General features: G+C 39.5%; 1 protein-coding gene across 3 annotated transcripts in view; it reads right to left on the bottom strand.

Moving 5' to 3' along the window:
* Positions 1–7,790: 7,790 nt before the first annotated feature.
* The window catches only part of nlgn3a (neuroligin 3a), a 175,446-nt gene continuing 164,703 nt past the window's right edge, over positions 7,791–18,533 (bottom strand). For all 3 annotated transcript variants that reach the window (XM_055034166.1, XM_055034167.1, XM_055034168.1), the window contains one exon: positions 7,791–11,348. In XM_055034166.1, coding sequence (XP_054890141.1) covers positions 10,493–11,348 — 856 coding nt within the window. In that variant the 3' untranslated portion in view covers positions 7,791–10,492. The remainder of the gene's footprint in view (positions 11,349–18,533) is intronic.

Here is an 18,533-nt window from a genome sequence, read left to right as displayed (position 1 = left end):
GGATTAAAAAAAATGCATAAATTTCCCAGAAAAAAAAAAGTAAAAATCAAGGACGAGACCTTGATTTTTGTTTGGTGATCATTGTTGGTAGTTGTGGGAGACAACACAGCAAGATATATCTGAAAAGCTGGTCATTCCAATCCACTCTTCTGTATTCATAAGAGCTGCTTCCATACATTTTTCATTGCAGAATCATCCTGAAATAAGTGATGTGCTTTTACAACAGCTTTCTGCAGTGGAATAAAACCCTCCTTAAAACTCCAAAAGAACAACTGTGAGTAAAAACATTCCTAAAGACAAACTGTTATACTTTGAGGATTTCAGGCATAATAAGCATTAAAATAAAATTTTTTAATGTCTAATTAAAATTAAATTAATAAAGTTTAAGTTTGTTTTCTGTGCACATCCCAAGCAAGTCAGTGCAATGGTAAAACATAGCAGCAACCTCTTCTCTTTTGACATGCAACCATTCTCGGTTCTGAGCAAAGTGTCATTCTAAATATATACTGACAAAAATCACTAATCAATTTATAAAATCAACCACTTTGTTACTAAATATATGTGCCTATGGCAGGATTGTACCAATAATATTTTTATAACAAATTTAGGTCAGATCATGATTTCTTGGTTAATGACAAGTCGTCATAACAAAGGCATTTTGAATAATGTCAACTTTGTATTAAAAGTGTCATGATTTACCGAATGACACTTTATGACACTAGTCAAATATTCATGAAGACTTACTCACGTTCATGACAGGTGTTATGTCATGTTTACGGCGGTGTCATGACGGTCTTATTCACAACCCATCAAAGTGTTACCAAAGTCTCTACATATCTATCATCTTCTGTTCAAGAAATGTCCTCAGTGGTCAGGAGGAACTCCCTGTTTCAGAGGAACATATTTTTATCATCTGTTTGGATTTTTCTTGCTCTGCTTACGTAAATCCAAATCCCAACATATAGTCAAGTAATTTCCTGTTATTTTCTCTGGCCACTCTCCCATTGTATGGAAGAGGAAACCAGCACAATTATTTTCAAAGGAGTTCATTCCCAAGGAATGTGAGTCATCCAGTCTTTTGGACTTTAAATGATCCATTACATCATTGCTGACTGGGATATTACTCGACTCCACTTCATTCTTCCTCTTCCAGCTCAGTTTACTTGAAATCATAACTAAAACTGAAGCATAGGAGATAAAATAGGCCTACGAACTTCAATACAGTAGTTTAATTTACTTATTTTTAAATTGGGGGAAAGCATAAAGCTTTATTCCTAATTTATACATCAAATGAAGAAACAGAAAGGGGGATTAAAGGCTGAGATGAGGATATGTGAATGGAAGTGACAGTGAGCATAGTTTTAGCAAATGCCACGAGCTACCCAGAGGGCCAGAAACAGAAAGTGTTGAAAAGAAGCAAGCTGGGAAGCTGTCAGTCACACAGGGGGGTTTCGGGGCATCTTTACAGCTGTGAAAATACTTGGAGCATGTAAGAACTATAGGAGAGAGGTTGGAAACAGCCTTTGTGTTGTCACTGTGGTTTGCATGTTCTAATATGTTAAGTTTTCTTTTCTGTATGAATTCATTTATGCATGTCAATCATCCACAACTTTACCATAAAACTGGATTCTTTGTAATGTAATGTGATATTTGGGCCTGTTTTTGTTTTTTTTTGCCAAGTCATGACCTGAATCACTCGTTTTTATTATTTTCTACTTTAACCAAAAAAGTGTTAAAGGACAAGACCTGGCCTTCATTTGGTGACCATATATAAGAACATTTGGGCCACAGCACATAAAAAAAAAAAATAATAATCCAGCTCTGAACAGTGAAGGTTTTGCTGTGGCCAAGTTAAAGCCCAGACTCAAATAATTGAGATGGTATGGCATTACCTTAAACATGGTGTTCAAAACTCCTCCTGAACTGAAACAATTCAGAGCACAATATTAGACCCTGTTTTCTGTCACATGTTATGTTTAGCTTGAAAATGCTGGTTTGGATAGCTTTCTTGAGAGTGATAACATGAAACTGCATTTTATGTTGACATTAGCTATCACTGTCTGATTTGAAAGTTAGCTTAATGATCTGAAATACAGCCAGTACATCCGGTCTTCTAAAGAGAAGGAATGGCTTAGACATTAAAAACTTTGTGCATTTTTATTAGGTCAACTGTCTGTCATAAACCCAGCCATATCTGTCTCTGGGAAAGAGAATGTACCGTAAATATATCACGCAACCTAAAATGTTTAAAATTAGCTAAGCAGGGTTAACATTTAGATCTTCACTTTAAAAACGTGGTTTATTGCCTCTGAGGGTAAAAGAGGCTTAACTTCAAAGGCTGTTTTTCATTCTTTAGAAGAAAAAAGTTCCCTTTTTTAAATGAAGCTCCGATATTTAAGTTAAATCCTTGACGTATTTGATCTGAAAGATGTGTGAAATGCCTGGTAGGTTGGATTAGCACACCAGATCATATTGGTGTCGCTGCAAGTATTTGTATTGCAATCTCAAAGATAAAAAAAACAATCTTTTTTGACATCCTCTGTAGTCTCTAAAGGAGCTGCATGCGCTACCAGGTTCTGAAAACTAAAGGTCCACTGATGCAACCCTCCTACGTCGTCGGCAGCAGACATCTGAGAGAGGCATTAGTGGACTGCCATCTGATGGTGAACTTCCGCTGATGCAACTCAAAGATAGTGATGGGTTTGTGGCTCGGCTGACAAGGAGCGACTTTGCAAAAATACCCACGGTTAGACCACGTATTACTCTGAACGAAAAACGGAATTAGATCCTGGAGATTTTGAATTCTGCTATTCAATGTCTTTTCCCATCCTGCACCCTGAATTGGAACCGACAGTAAGAAAAGTCAGCCATCAATCAGCATTTCATAATACCCGCATATTCCACGCATGAGACTGGAGATAAAACACGTTTGTTGCCTGCTGTCTTTACTTCCCTAACGCGCCAGCAGCATACAGGCTTTAGTCTCGGCAGCCTCAGTGGAATCTTGAGGCCATCTATCTTATAGAGGGCAGATCATTATGTAGTCGACAAGCAGCTTTAGGCCCAGGGCAGGTGGGAATGCTTGTATGAGATGAACTATGGTGACTACTCCTGTTTATTGGACTTCTGTAAAAGCCAAACTGGCCTCTTTTTACTGCTCAACTGCACAATACATTTGGTCTTTTTCTATTTTTGCAGTGCTGCCTCAGATTGTTGCACCCAAAGCTGCATTTAAACCATGTCATTAAAGGTTTTCGCTTTACTTTTATGTATTATCTATATTTTATCTGTTTAAAGACAACAAGAAAGTACAAAGATTTAAACCTTCTAGTACGTTCTAATGTACTCCAGTGTCCAAAAACCTTCAACAATTTCTAGAGTCTCTTGGTGATAAGACAGATGTGACCCATTAAAAAAAATTATCACCAATTGCGCATTACTGGTGTTTTTTTTAGTCAATTTTATCGCAATAGGATTACATTGCATTTGGTCCCAATAAAATTAGTTTCAGGTAGTAAAAAAAAAAAAAAGTACAGAATTTCTATTTAAATGTGGGAAATTGTTGATGTAATAAAAAGCATTAACACAGAAAATTACACTAGCCCTTACATTTGAAATGTTTCATTTCAAATAAGCTGAAACCAACATTTCACTAAATATTATTTAGAAACACTTTCAGGAATGCGGGTGTTTAGGCCTAGCTCTGGAAAAAGGGTACATACTTATTCTCTGACATTCATTCAAGAATCTATAGCGGATGGTTTCTAAGGAAAATTTGCACAAAATAAATATTTTCTCTATGGAGTCAAATAGGATTGCACGAAAAACATACAGAACTCTGCAGTGTAGATCACTGAGGCCTTCTCTCTCACTTATGACAGGACAGAGTTCATTGGCAATGGCATAGGGTGCATTAGTGAACGCAGAATGAGAAGCTTGCACATCTGTGGAGGCACAATTAATCCTAAATGATGTATTCAGGTTTTAGAACAGCATATGCTGCCATCCAGATTAAGTGTTTTTCAGGGAAGACCATATTTGTTTCCACAGGACAGAGAAAAATGAAGGTGTGTTTGTTTTGCAACAGTCCTCAAAGAATCCAGATGCTATACTCATTGACCTGAAGGTTATGTTTATTTCCTACATATGTATGCAGATTGCAGTGATGTCCAAAAATAAAGTCCTTGCATTTGAATTAAAATGGAATATGCTATACTATACTATATATTTAATTTTTGGTCACATTGAAACCTTATAAACGTAATTAGTTTTATGAGGATGTTTTTGCAGTGGAGCAAGAAAAAGCCCAGCTTCGTACAACATGATGTTGCTATCACCATGTTTTCACCATTCCTATGCTGTTTTTTTTTACCAAAGGTTTGAAAGAATTACAGGACTAGGATTGGTTGAAGATGCTTATTAGAAGTCTAAATGCACACTTGTGTTTGCTAAGATGGACCAATATGAATAAAAACAAGAAATCAGCCACAGTCTGTCTCAAATTCACAACTCTTTGATCACCAGTCTTGTGATTTCCTTACTGATCTGACCGGATAACAAACAATGTGTATCCTATCTTTGTGTTTTCAATTCTTGCTGCACAACTCATATTTTACCTTTCGAGCAATCTCTAAATGAGGTCTACTTTTAGCTCTAAAGTTAAAATTAGTGCTATTTCTCACTGGGCAGGGAGCTACATTTAAAACGAGCAGGCTATCGTTTAGTGACTTGCTTTTTAATGATGGCTGTTTATTAACCTCTTAGTCCACAGAGATATGTTAACTCAAGATAATGAAACCAAATTAGCGAGAAGTTTGCATTTAGGGAACTAAGAAAGTTTAAATTAAAGCAAGATGCTCCTGAGGCAGTTTTCCTGAGACAGAAACAGATCTGGAAAAAAGAAAAAAAAAACTGAATTTTCTATAGGGAAGATTTGAATAAGAAAAACAGAAAATGAAGGCGAATGAGGCTCAAAAGGAAAGCGATGAAGGCAAGGGAGAGAAAATGTGAGAGGAAATACACTTAACAAGACGTTCTCTGCTGTGAAAATAAAATTCTCAGTAACTTCACACATACACGCAGCAAGAAACCCACAGCCACACCTGCAGTTCTGTCCCAGCGGGTGCCACTGTGTAATTTGGCACATCCATTTCCTAGAATACGTTTGTCTTCGCCGCTGTCAGGACAGTCACAAACCCCATCGGGGTATTCCGAGCTCGTCCATGAATGATGCCACTTCGTGGACGCACACTCAATGAACTGCAAACAGATCTTGACTGTTCGAAAATGAGTCCTGCTCGTTCTCATCCTGTCGGTGGGTCATGTCACCTGACGTTTGGGCTGATTTAGTTCAACATTTCGGTGTCATTAAAGGACGAGTCGAACTTCATCTCGTCTTGCTGGAGTTTTCACAGAGTTTCCCCAGTGGTTTTGTGTAATTATGTGGCTCTTCTGAGGGAAATGTATCCAAAACTTTGCCCCAGATGCCATCGTGTGTACCCTGGCCAGCACTCTTACATTTGCCCTGCTTTAAAGCTAGATTGAAAATATTATGGCAACCTTCTGTATGTTTTTTTTTATTTGAAAGTTTTCTCTAACCTCCACTGCCGAATTTTAACCGCATTCACTGTTTTGTTTCACATTTTATGGTAACTTACTCTCAAAAATCAGTAATTCCATTGAGATGTCATGTGATGTGCTAGCAGAAAGTTAATAGTAAGGGAACCGAAAACAGAATTTTCAAAACTGTTTGAGAATCAAAATCTAAAAAATGTGGCATATGTTTGCACTTGGTCAAAAATAAAATGAGATATGAAAGAAAACAACAACAAAAAACACTTTTTGATCTATTAGCCACGTAGGATACACAGTAAACAAGAGCAGAAGTTTTTGCACTTACAGCTGTGGAAAAAAGAGACCACTTAAAATTAGTCAGTGTCTCTGATTTTCTCTTTATAGGTATATGTTTGAATAAAATGAATATTGTTCTTTTATTTTATGAGCTACTGACAAGTCTCTGAAATTCCAAGCAAAAACTTAGTATTCATTTAGCGAAAAATAACAAAGATAGTTGTTATTTTGATCATCTTGTCTTGGTCAAAATAACAAAAAAAGATGGAGTGCTTTCAGACCTCAAAAAGCGCAAAGAAAACAAGTTCACATTCATTAAGAAACAACAATACTAATGTTTTAACTGAGGAGGAGTTCAGAAATCACTATTTGTGGAATAACCATTAGATTTTCAGTGCACTGGGCTCTTCATTTTTTTTTTCAGAGCTGTAACATGGTACCTAACACTGGCAAGCTCTGTTGATGCTTTTCTTCCATTGGGACAGAAATGCTGCTCAAATGTAGTGGAAAACAGGACCATGGTACTAAACAGAAAGTCAGAGCAACTTCGTTAAGATCAATCTAATTTATAATTGGCAACAATAATTCAGTGACAAAGTGGTATGAGACTTTTTAAAGAATGCATGCCTGTATGTGCTTGAATCAGTGGAAGTTAACCTACTCCCTCATCTAAAGAGTCCACTTCATTTTACATTCTGTGTTGTAAAAACTTTCATTCTTAAAAATGAGCGCAGAAATAAAAGCTGACAGGAGGCACAATGTACGGTACCCTGACTGTAAAAAATTCTGGAGCTTTCACCCAGAGTTAGACAGTCTCATCAGCAGATTGTCTGCATCTATCACATAATCAATCAGTAATGACTAGGATTATAAATGGCAGCTTGTTAGTGATTCACAAATCCTTAAAGCATGGTGCTAAAAAGCAGCATTTATTTGGAGCTTTGTTTATGGCCACCTGTTCATGAAACACCAGTTAAAAACTAAAGTTAATAAAATCTGAAATGTGCTGAAGTGTGGTGCAATGTTTGATGAAACGGTAGAGTTTTAATGAGTTTCTTTTCTGGATCATTTCATCAAATAAATAAATAAATAAATAAATAAATAAATAAATAACATAAAACAAAGAAAAAAAGAAATAAAAGAAAATGAAAAATTGATCCACCATAATATTTCCAAACACTAATCTAAAGATATAAATTGTGTGTTGTTGAAAAAAGATTTTTGCATCTTTAATTTATGTGCCTGTAATAAATTTAAGCCCTGGGACCATAAATATGACGATAAAAACAGGCAGATAGTCTATAAATGAAGGGTGACCTACAATGCCCTCTACAGGCTTTGGTAATGATGTGACCTATTTAAAAGATGAGTATATTTTCTGATGGAGCTAGCATGGTGTCACACTAATCCATTTACAGTGGCCACGTTCAAGATGCTCCTGCTGTTTTCTTTCCTTTTTCTTATCACCTGATATTTTTTCTGCATGTGAATTTCTTTGTTGGGTATCTTGACAGCTAGAGGAAATCTGCTAAGTTGGCAGATGTGACTAAATAATTTGTAATAAATGTACATCTGAGTTCAACTGACCATTTTTGGTTTTTAGTGTTGTGAAGTCGGATCCTAATGCAACCTCTTGTCCTCTCTGTTTTAATATGAACTCTTGATGATTTGGCTCGTGGCGAAGTAGTTCCACAGATGCACTAAATTTCAGCTATACTTATTTTGTAGTGATTTTAAAGGGTTAAAACAAATCATAACCTTTTGCCCCTCTAAAAAATGAATGCACAATAATTAAAGAATGACTTTATCCCTTTCAGTTGTAGATTGCATCATCTCATTAAAAGAAGAATTCATTTTCACACTGCTAACACGACTTTACCAGGACTGCCAGTGCATGTGCAGAGTGCTGCATTTCAATAAAACACAACGTTGTTGAATGCTGAGGTATTGAAAAGTCTTTATTTTATTTCAACTGTTTGGGTTTCAATCTATGGCAGGATTGTTGTAATTAGATTGCTTGTATACTTCATGGAGATTTTCGTAAATGATCCTGTACATAAACGTAGGTTTTCTCATTTTGTACGATGGCGCAAATCAGGAAGTGAACTTCTTATAAGGCAAAATGAGCAAAACTACAATGGGTCATATCAATATCCAAATGATTTTCCTCAAATAGACCCTCCCTTTCTTTCTTCCTCTCTGCTACCGGCAACATCACTGATGAGCTGACCAGACTGCACTTCTCGCTCTGCTGCGTTACCAATCATTAAATACCAAGGGGAGCCGTAATGGCCTACTTCAGAAATATGTTGAGTTCTATGGTACCAAAACTCCAAAGTTGATATAGCATTACCACACTTCGTAGAGAATTGGGGTTGCACGGAGACACCAAATGAAAATTGTCAGTTTTGTTCGCAGAATCAATAAATCCAGTTTTCTCCACGAGATTAACATATAATAGGATGCCGTGTGAGTGCATCAAGGCAATCTTTTTACAATCTCCCACTGCTGCAGCACTACTTTGCATGAATTACAGTAAAATCTGGAGTCATGCACACAGACAGGCCCCAAGCTGTTAGTCTGTGTTTTTAGTTGCCAAGGTTTCAGCAAGAGAAAGAGGGAGAAGGAGCAGCAGAGAGGAAGAAGGAAGGCAAAAAGGAAGTCCTTTCGGGGGGGAGCCTTGCAGTTGCCACAAGGATAGCTCCTTAACTCATTAGAAATGGAAATAAGTCACAAAAAGAAAGGAAGTATGATCAAGAAAGGAAAAAGTTTAGTGAAACTTTATATTCTTAATTTTTTACAGTTTAATTTGGCACATGGCACAATCAGCATGTATGCATCTGGTATACATAAATAAATATTAAATATTTTATACATAAATATACATATAGAGCTCTTACAAAGACACCTTGAATGTTTTTGGGCTTGGTATGTTTCAAATGGCAACAACTTTACACGGGAGTTCTTTACGCTGGGCCGTTTCAGCCTGAATTGTATTTTAATAGTTTCGTAAACGGGGACGATATCTCCATAGAAGCCCTATACATATATGTATGTATGCCCATATTTATATATATATATTCAAAGAAATACAAGTGTGCACTGATGTAGGTTTAGTCAGTGCAAACAGGCCTCTGTCTGCTGTTGAAGAGGAACTCTTACAAAGTCGATGGAATCATGTCTGTTAGTTCAGTTGATTCTTTAGCTATTTTTTTTCTCTCTTAGACATAAAATAATATATTTATTTTGTATTCATTAAGCAAAAATTAGACACATAGAACTTTTAAAACAACAAAAGTGCTATGTTGCGAAGACAGACACCCAGAGATGCAGCAGAAAAACTCTACTGGTGTTGAGCCAAAATCAGCAACATGAGAAAGTACTCATTTCCTACACTTCCCAGAACCCCTGCTCCCTCCCCACACCTACAGTAAGATGCAAAACAAACAGAACAGTAAAATAAAACTGGTGCACGAACACACACTCTGTCTTTCTCTCTCTCACACACATACACGCATGTATACAAACACACACACCCTAAGAACGCTTGCATTGGCAAGTTACAACATCATTTCTCTTTCTTTATCACAACCTCATGATCACTCTTACACACTGCAAATATAAAATCATTTTCACATGCACTTCAAACACACCACACAGCAGCATTTGCACGTGCACACCTTGTGACCATAAAATTAGATAGCTCAACAGATAAAATTGGCTGTAAAAGATGCACTTTTTTTTTTCTTTAAAACAATCACAGTAACGTAGTATTCATCTCCACCTTCTCATGTCTTGGCAAGAACAGTCTCACACAAATCATTTCTAGTTTAAAAAAGGATAACACTGTCTGTGTGGCTGTTGCGTTGGTATGCACCAGAGAAGTAAACAAAAAATAACCACAACAACAGAAAAAAAAAGAAAAAGAGTTGCCCAAAATGGGTTTTAAAATCTCTACATCTGCATATCCTCTAGATTCCCATCCTGGATTCAGTCTCTCATCTCTGAGTCTTATCTTACTTTGTAACACACTCCGCGCTGAATTGTCTCAGGGAGGAGAAATAATGACAGAAAAGAAAAGAGCTCAGTAAGGCATTGAAACGTAAAAAGAAAACAAAGAAGCAATTAAAAATATTCGCAAATATTGACGCGGAGGCCGTCATTCTAGATGTCTCCCGCAGGAGGAAGGGATGGGGAAATAAAAAGCACTTCTCTTTGATTTTTTTTTTTTTGTTCTTCTGAATTCAAGAAAAAAAAGTGTTGATATCTCCTCAGTCTGCTTAAAAAGGCTTTTAAAATGATTAATTTTAGAAAAAAAAAACACTGCAGAAAGACCACCTCCTCCTCTTTCTGGAGAAGGAAAGCAGTTTGATTTTGGCAGCTCTGCACAACTTGACATCCACAGAGAGCTCTCGGCTGCTCTCGTCATAGTAAAAGTCTAGTTAAATCTCTGCACGTTTTAATCCCACTCCTGCCCTTCCACACCCCTGCCCCCACGCAGCCCTTCCCCTGCCTGTGATATTTATAAAACACAATCCTCTCCTCAATTCATTCATCCTCCTGCTCCTCCTCCGCCAACCCACCACCACTTCCTTCTCTCCCGCCTGCGCTGGCCACCCCCCGCACCCTGGCCTCCTTAAAGCTATACGCGGGTGGTAGAGTGGGAGTGCGGCAGGCCGGTGGAGTTGAAGCCAGTTGTGAAGGTGTTGTATGGGTGGAGGTTGGGCATGCCCACCAGGGAGTTGGGAATCATGGTGATGGTGTTGGGCGTCATGAGGGGGATGTCATCTGGGGAGCGGCGCAGTGTGAGCGTGTAGTCGGGCAACGAGGCCAGGCGCAGCGCCCCTTCGTTGCTGTTCCCCGCCTCGCACTCGTGGTGCGTCTGGTTCATCTGCAAGGACATGATCTCCTCCTCGGGTGCGTGGTGACCAATGTCGTTGGAGGTGGTCTGGCGCTGCGGGCTGGGCTGTCCATGGCCGGAGTCCTGCCGCCGCTTGTCCTTGCGGTAATAGAGGGCTGCGAAAGCCAGGACATTCAGGAACAGCAGCGAGGCTCCCACCGCAATGGTGACGCTGAGCTCTGTGGAATAGTCTCTCGGGTTGTCGACCACAAGAGGCCCCGTCTCCTCATCCTCGCTCCAAGACTCCTTATCCTCGCTGTTGTAGGTAGGCGACATGGGGGGGCGCTTGGTATTGAAGGGCCAGTTTTTTCCATTGGGCCTCTTGGTGGACACGCTTTTCGGTGTGGTCTCCGGGGGTGGCACTTTGGTGGTCGTAGAGGTGTAGTGGAACAGTTCATGTAGGTTATAGAGATGGGGCACTAAGTGTTTCCAGAAGGCCACTTTGGTGGCCCGGTAGTGGTCACGCACACGCGGCTTCAGGCCGATATGCAGATAGAGCTGGTCCTGGGGATTGTACTTGGACCAGGCCACCTCTTCGAAACGATTAGCCTTGGTGTGGATGAACTTGGTGTCTTGGGGAACTGGTTTGTTGGGGTCCCTGGAGACAAGAAAGAGATGAAGCACACAGACAAATTAGATTCGGACAGTGAATTTAATTATTAATAATATTCAGAGCTAGAGGGACAAAATGCAAATAATAATTCTTTAGAAAACATATCACTATGAGTCAGAGTCTATATTTTGCCAAATCTGCCATAATTGTGGCAACAAGTGGAGAACTTTCAAAATTAAAAAGCAAAAACCTGCATCAACAAAATGCAGTTAAAATCTCGTCCAGGTGTCTTTGCTGCAGGAGGAACTGACACCAATATCATTTCCAAACCTTCTTCCCCCTCTCTCCCACTCCTTTCAGCTACCTCTTTGCAGACCTATTATGCCTGCATGTCTCATCTCCCATCTCTTTTTCCTCCCAGATGTTGATCTTATTTCAATTCTGAGGCAGCCCTGCCTTTAAAAGCAGGCCAGAGGCTTTTAAAAGTAAATGCATATGAATAAGTCAGCAGTCTTTAGGGCGCGCGTCAGGAGGCATTTTGTTGTGGATAATCCAATGCTGGTGGAGCCTCTCTGCTAATTGCTCGCGGAAGGCATTGCAGTGAATACTGGCATCCAGTGCACTGATGTAGGGTAGACCATATTAATCAAGACACCAAAGGGAAGTGTGCGGTCATGCTTGTGTGCGTGCACATGTGTCTTTTAGCATGCGTGTGGGTGCATGGATAGTTCTAGAGGAGGATGCAGTACTTCATTTGATCCACAGGGTTCACTGTTCCGCCTTTCACTTTTCAACATGTTGCGTCAAACAGCAAACTACTTCAATTACAGTGAAGCTATTGATTTATTGAATGAATTAACATATAGCAAACTCCAACAATCACACAGCTCTTTGTTGGCGTACAATGTCAGGATTGGGACCTCGGCAGTGCTGTATATTGCTTTTGCTGCGGATTAAATTGCTTTCTGTGGAGGAGCGTGAATCATAGCTGAATGGCCTTGAAAAACACAATGCCCGGCTGCTTGAGGAATGAAAAGCAAGAATCTGCCCTTTTTTAAATAAATGTTATAAAATATTCCTCAGTGGGTTGGAGTGCAACATTGATGGTAACCAAAGTGAAAATTTAGTTAGGGATTTTGGGATATGGCTACTTATTTCCTCTTTTTTTTTTATTTGGATCAGGTTGGAAAAACCTCCAAACATAGCTAAGAGAATTAAAAGAAAAGCCCGATGAATTCACCCTCCGTCCTCTCTCCTGTTTGTTTCTCTGCTGTCAATTTTTATTTTTCAGGTCAGTGCTTCTGGGAGAGGGAGAGAGAGAGGCACAGCAAATTGAGATGGCTGGAGCTGGATTCCTGGACCTGGGCTGGTGTCAGCAGAGCAGCCCGTAAATAACCTCTTTTATTAGGACCGTAATGATCCCCAATGAATATTGACAGCCAGACTATGATGACTTTGTAGCTGAATATCAGTAATTAAGTTTCAAAGGAGCGTGCAGTGGAGGTAAGGTCATATTGATCTCCCTAAGCGCAACATGCCAGGGAACAGGATGTCAATGGAGCAGCTTGAGATGAGGTTGTCTGCAGCCTGAGCGCCTCATGAATTCTTACATCAGTGTCGCTTCCCTCCCCCTCTTTCTCACACAAATACGACAGCAGTAATGGAGGTCAGAGCTGCCGCCATTGATGGGATTTCTGTGCTTTCCACAACATGGCAAACCAGTCTAGAGAGTAAATTAGCCAGTTTGTTAAATAAAATATGACAATTTCTTGCAAAAGGTACTTGGAAGGATTTTGCAATACAATCACTGAATGCAGGCAGAAAGCGTGTAGTGGTGCAGTGGAGTTAAAAAAGCTCTCTGGTGGCTGGCTGACTGGTTCACTGCAAGTGAAGATGAATAATTTAGGCAACACAAAGAAATCAATGTGGCATCTTTAGTTAATTTGATTTGCCGCATTAGAGAACAACTGGCTGCCTTATCTAATTACACACACATATGCTTGGGTAATTGTTGCAATGTCAATAGTAAACAGGGTACATTCCTTTAAATGGTTTCTCCAATTGCTGCTCAACGTGGGGGGTTTGAGGTCCTATGTGAATTTTGGGCTTCACCACTGACTGCTTTGAGATCTCTGCGGTTACCCTGCTCTATTTGTATGTGGGCTTACAGAGATGTAGTCAGATTTGTTAGACTTTTACACAAAGACTGCTTAGTTCTGAACTAGTTCTGAACTTCCTTTACAAAGAGAGAGAAAAGGAGATGATTATATGTAAAACCCCTCAACAGAATTCAGATTTTTTCACATTTTGTCACTTTATAGCAGTAAATGTATTTATTTGTATTATTTTTGATAGACCTACACATAGTCGTGAATAAATGCAATTTGCATTTAGAATTTTTAACAAATAAAAATCAAAGTGTGGATTGCATTTACATTGAACTCTGACACCTATGATTCAATGCAACCCCAATGCAGTTGATTAGAAAAACTGTAAACCTCCCAAAATATGGCAGTTTCTCTGAACTACTAGGCCAGACAAGCAGAACACTGATCAGAGAAGCAGCCAAAAGACTTGTGGTGACACTGGAGGAGCTGCAAACGTCCACGGCTTATGTGGGAGAATCTTTTGTTTGGACAACTATGAGTCCATCATTTTACAGTTTGCAAAATGGAAAAGACAAAAGTCACATTTTAAGACAAAATCATAAGAAATCCAGTTTGCAGTTTGCCACAAACCATGCAGGGGACACAACAAACACATGGAAGAAGGTGTTATGTCCAGCTTGGACCAAACCTTGTTTCACACACATATGCTACATACAAAACTCTGAGTATGGTGGGAACTAACACCGCAAATCACTATAAACACATCATCCCCACTGAGAATCATGGGCAGGAGAAAGTCATGAAATATGGTGAGAGGTTTTGGGAAGATGGATGGAGCTAAATATAGAGCAATTGGAAAGACAGCCAGAGCCTCAACACTGGAGTGGATATTCACCTTCCACCAGAAAAACCACACCCTGAGCAACAATGGAATAGTTTTGGAATAAAGGAAATTTATGTGTTAAAATGGCCCGACTAGGTTACAGTCAATTATCTGCAGCAATATATAACTTAGATTATTTTAAAACACCTGCAATTGTATTTGCAGTAAAAGGCGCAAAGAAGTGACTCAGAAGTCACTTCTTTGCTCAGACAAACAGAACATTTTCCACATTTAGATTTCTAATAATGTTAAAGTACCTACATTTGTTGGTTTATCAACTTAAACCTCTATGGAATCCTTAGTTGTAAAGTTACAAACGTGAAAAGTTTCAAGGCATGAAAACTTCTGTAATGGTCTGTATCTTCTCATATACTCTATTCCACTATAACGAGGTAACCATCAGCCTAATATTGTGCAAGTCCCACTTGTATCTTCAATTTATCTCTGAGCTGACTTGAATATCGCCTGCTGCGATGTATTGTGACATCTTGACACAAGGCAGTTGTTAGCAGATGATTTCACTGATGAGGTTTACGCCACAGATTGTTCTTCCACTCCCATGAGTTTTTTAGAGATTTATTTATTTAATTCACAGGCAAATTAGTTTTATGAGATTAGGTAAATAGTGTGTACAGAAGTGCAAACTAAGCTTTTCATTAGCATGTAAGGACGCAACACTTTATATAACACCTGTTATATAATACAGAGCACTGGACATTTTTGTGGTCACTTTCTCAGAAATGTGGTTCCATCTAAAACAGGTGCAATAAATAATGACACAAAAAGTAAAGATTTATAGAGACAGGTGCAATTCATAATACGTACAAAAACGTTTTAAATACAAACCGTTTTGGAAAAAGGCTAAATTTCTAGATTTAATAAGAGAAAATAATTACACATCTAGGCACTTAATTTGAACCACAGGCATAAAAAAAATTATTTTAAAATATCTCAAAATGGTAACAACATCCTGAATGACACTGGGTTAGGTTCATTCATCTCATGAGCATGAATCACTTCACCAGGACCATGCTATCGTCACATCTCTTAGCTTCCAAACACAACAGTAAACATGAGATAAAACTCTTAAAAAAAAAATGTCACTGCACATGAAGTTAAGCTCCGGAGCAAACAGTTGCTTTGACTGCGACATGAAGTGATGTCTGCAGTCCTGTTGGGCTTTGAGAGCTTCCTGGCATTAGCTGACAGCATGCTTCTGGTTAGACCTCCCACCTAATCTGGATGCTCAGCTGGACTCTCTGGCAGAGGACAGGGATTATTACACCCATAAAAGCAAGCGATTTAATAGCCTCTTAGTCTTCCTGTCATGTGTTCATATGGCGATGGTGCTGTAAACCTCAATCCCCGCTTTCCCTTCAAACATCACTGACCTGCTGACCCCTGTCCGACCTTGGCCTGCCATGTCTGTGTAAGTCCCACCATGTGTTTGCATTTGTGATTGACAGGCTGTTTTTGATTGTGTGCACCTGCCGGTGTGTTTGCACTGTGGTCTCGCCGCACAATGATATATTGACTTCTTCAAAAGTTCAGAACTTGAACTCAAGACGTCATTTTTACACAGCAGTTGATGATGAATCACAGCTCTCCAAGCTGATACGAGAAAAAAAAAAATCCCACAAAACATGTTTTAGTGTAAGGATTAAACCACTCTTCTATAAGACACCACACCTTATGGATGACAGACAGGACTCTTGGCTTTACCTACAGAGGATGTGGCAGATGGGACTTGAGCTCATTACCTATTCTAAGCCCTATCTGCAAGCACTGATGTAAAAGGTAGATAAGGGGGAAGAATGAATATAATTTTCTTTCTTTTTTCATATCCCATGTACCTCCTTCCCCTTTTCATCCTGATGTAATTTGAAGCGCTTCAATGATCATAGACCTAGCCATCACCAAATCTGAAAAGACACGTTTAGGTGCCCTAAGGCTGAAGACGAGAATCTATTTTCACTGCACTCAAGGTCTGTGACTCCAGAGCGGCGTATAGCTTCTTTATATAAAACAAGACATACACATTAACTCGGCAGCACCGATTTTGATAAGATGCAAATTTTACAGACATTTTGTGTTGTTGTTATTGTTCTTACTCTTGTGTGACAAATTTAGCCCCTGCAGTTGTTTATCCACTTACCAGGTAAGGCAAAAGCAGAGGCTAATTTTAATTTACATCCCACCACACGGTTGTGAAGCACCTGTTTATTCCTGCATTCTGTGTGCAACCGACCCGCTCCTGCTTGTAGACCTTGTCTGAGCGCAGCGTCAGGGAACGGCTTCGGTACCGAGCAGGTGAATCATCGGGCTGTGCTCTTTTCCCCTTCATGCGGCTGCACACCGCGGCAGAGGGCTGAGTGATGCGTGGTTCATATTTAATGGCAGCCTTCAGTTCAGCAGGGTAAGTGATGCAGGGTGAGGTGCTGTGACTTTGGCCTATGTGGAAGTGTTAGAGGACATGGCTCTTTTATTGCGGACTCTATCGATTTGTTTGATCAGCTGTGTACTGTCAAAGAAAGCACCCGTACTTGCACAATTTGTCTCCTTTTAATCTACTGTATTTTTTTTTAAAATTATATTTATCCAAATTAATGCACTAAGATCTTCCTGTTTGTCTCCCATCCCTGCCAACCTTCTCTTATTATATTCAGCACACAGCGTGGACTTCGATCAATAGCATGCCGGTGCTTTAACAAGCCACACCACTTCCTTACCTTCTGTAATGCAAATCAGGATATTGGCTACAAATCTCCCATCAAGTGAGTGCGTATTTAATGGAGTAGGTAGGTGGCTGCTGGGGGTTGTGCAATTCTCAATGCAATGCCTTCACATGCTCTTGGTACAAGTTGGCCACAAAGAATGACTGAAAAGAATGGGCGATAATCCGGTGAAAGGAGGAAAGGAAGGAAGGAGGTCAGTGACGAGTGATATAACTTTTGGAGCAAAGAAAAACGCCTGTAGCTTTCTGTGAATGAGGTCAGACGGGAGACGCAACTGATGTTTGAGCATTGCTTATCCTACAAGGAGAGCGTTCTCAATAGAAAACAAATCTGGCCCTTATAGAAAGCAATTTTGTAAGCCATTTTTAAAATTAAAGCCATGAGAAGTCCAATTCAAATTTGGTAGAGGATATGTAGAGGGCACAGAAAACATGCATAAGGTTCTCTGGTCACTTAAGATCAAAATTGATCTTTCTGGGCATAATAATAAGTGCTACACAATGCCATTGTGAAACATGGTTGTAGCAGAAGCATACTGTGGGGATGCTACTCTTCAGCAGGGAATTTGAGGAACTTAATTTAAGAAACACTTGAAACTGCCACCTCCTTAAAGTAGGTGGCAATAATGGCCTATAACGTTAGTTGATACTCGTTGTTTCAAGCATTATAAGGAGTTTGTTTACTATGCTAATTATGCATGGCACACACAAGTACAATGTCAGCTGCAATAGATTATTCTTCTGATGATTAGTGAATGCGCAACCCTATTGGAATCAACACAGAAATGATCAAATGGCCAAAAAAAGAACAGTCAGCCGGTGGGAGTATTATGTGATCCTGACATGGAATTTCACAGAGGTAAGCCTCTCTCAGTTCTGGTGCTGCACAGAGATGAGTGAGCATCCTTTTCTCCCACTGAAGTAGCAAATACCTTCTACTATTTAGCACCTGACCCTGTAAGTGTTTTCTTTCAGCTGCAACAAAACACATGAGCAGACTGGACATTTTACAGGACCTCATATTAACTCTTTATTGAATGTATTCTGTTGAAAAGCAGGAACGTAGTTTTATGTAAGCTGTTGTTCCTGATTGCTCTGCTTGCTGATCAGCCTCTTGAAAGAGTGCAGTTGCTGCAAATCTGACAGGAAAGTGTGCTCCATTGACAAGTGGAAGAAAATAAATCAGGACATTATGGAAAAGTAGCATTAAAGAAAGTCATTCAATTTCTAACGGTGAGGGAAGGTATCCTCATCACATGATACAAAAGTGAACCCATCTGGCTTTCGTAACTAACTGACACACAATAGCCATGATGAAACACGGCGGTGTTATCATCATGCTGTGGGAATGTTTTTCTTAAGCAGTCACAAGTTGGTCAGAGTTGATGGGAAGATGAATGGAGCTAAATCACTAGAAGTAGAGACTGAGGAATAATCCAGAGGAAGGTAGACAAAGAGGAAGCAATGAATCAGAGTTTTTTAGGGCAAAGACAAAATACCCGTGA

The sequence above is a fragment of the Poeciliopsis prolifica genome, unplaced genomic scaffold (assembly GCF_027474105.1).
Source record: "Poeciliopsis prolifica strain line A6 unplaced genomic scaffold, Auburn_PproV2 SCAFFOLD009, whole genome shotgun sequence".
Classification (NCBI taxonomy): domain Eukaryota; kingdom Metazoa; phylum Chordata; class Actinopteri; order Cyprinodontiformes; family Poeciliidae; genus Poeciliopsis; species Poeciliopsis prolifica.
Note: the sequence above shows the minus strand (reverse complement) of the source record. Positions and strands in the feature narration are given on the sequence as shown.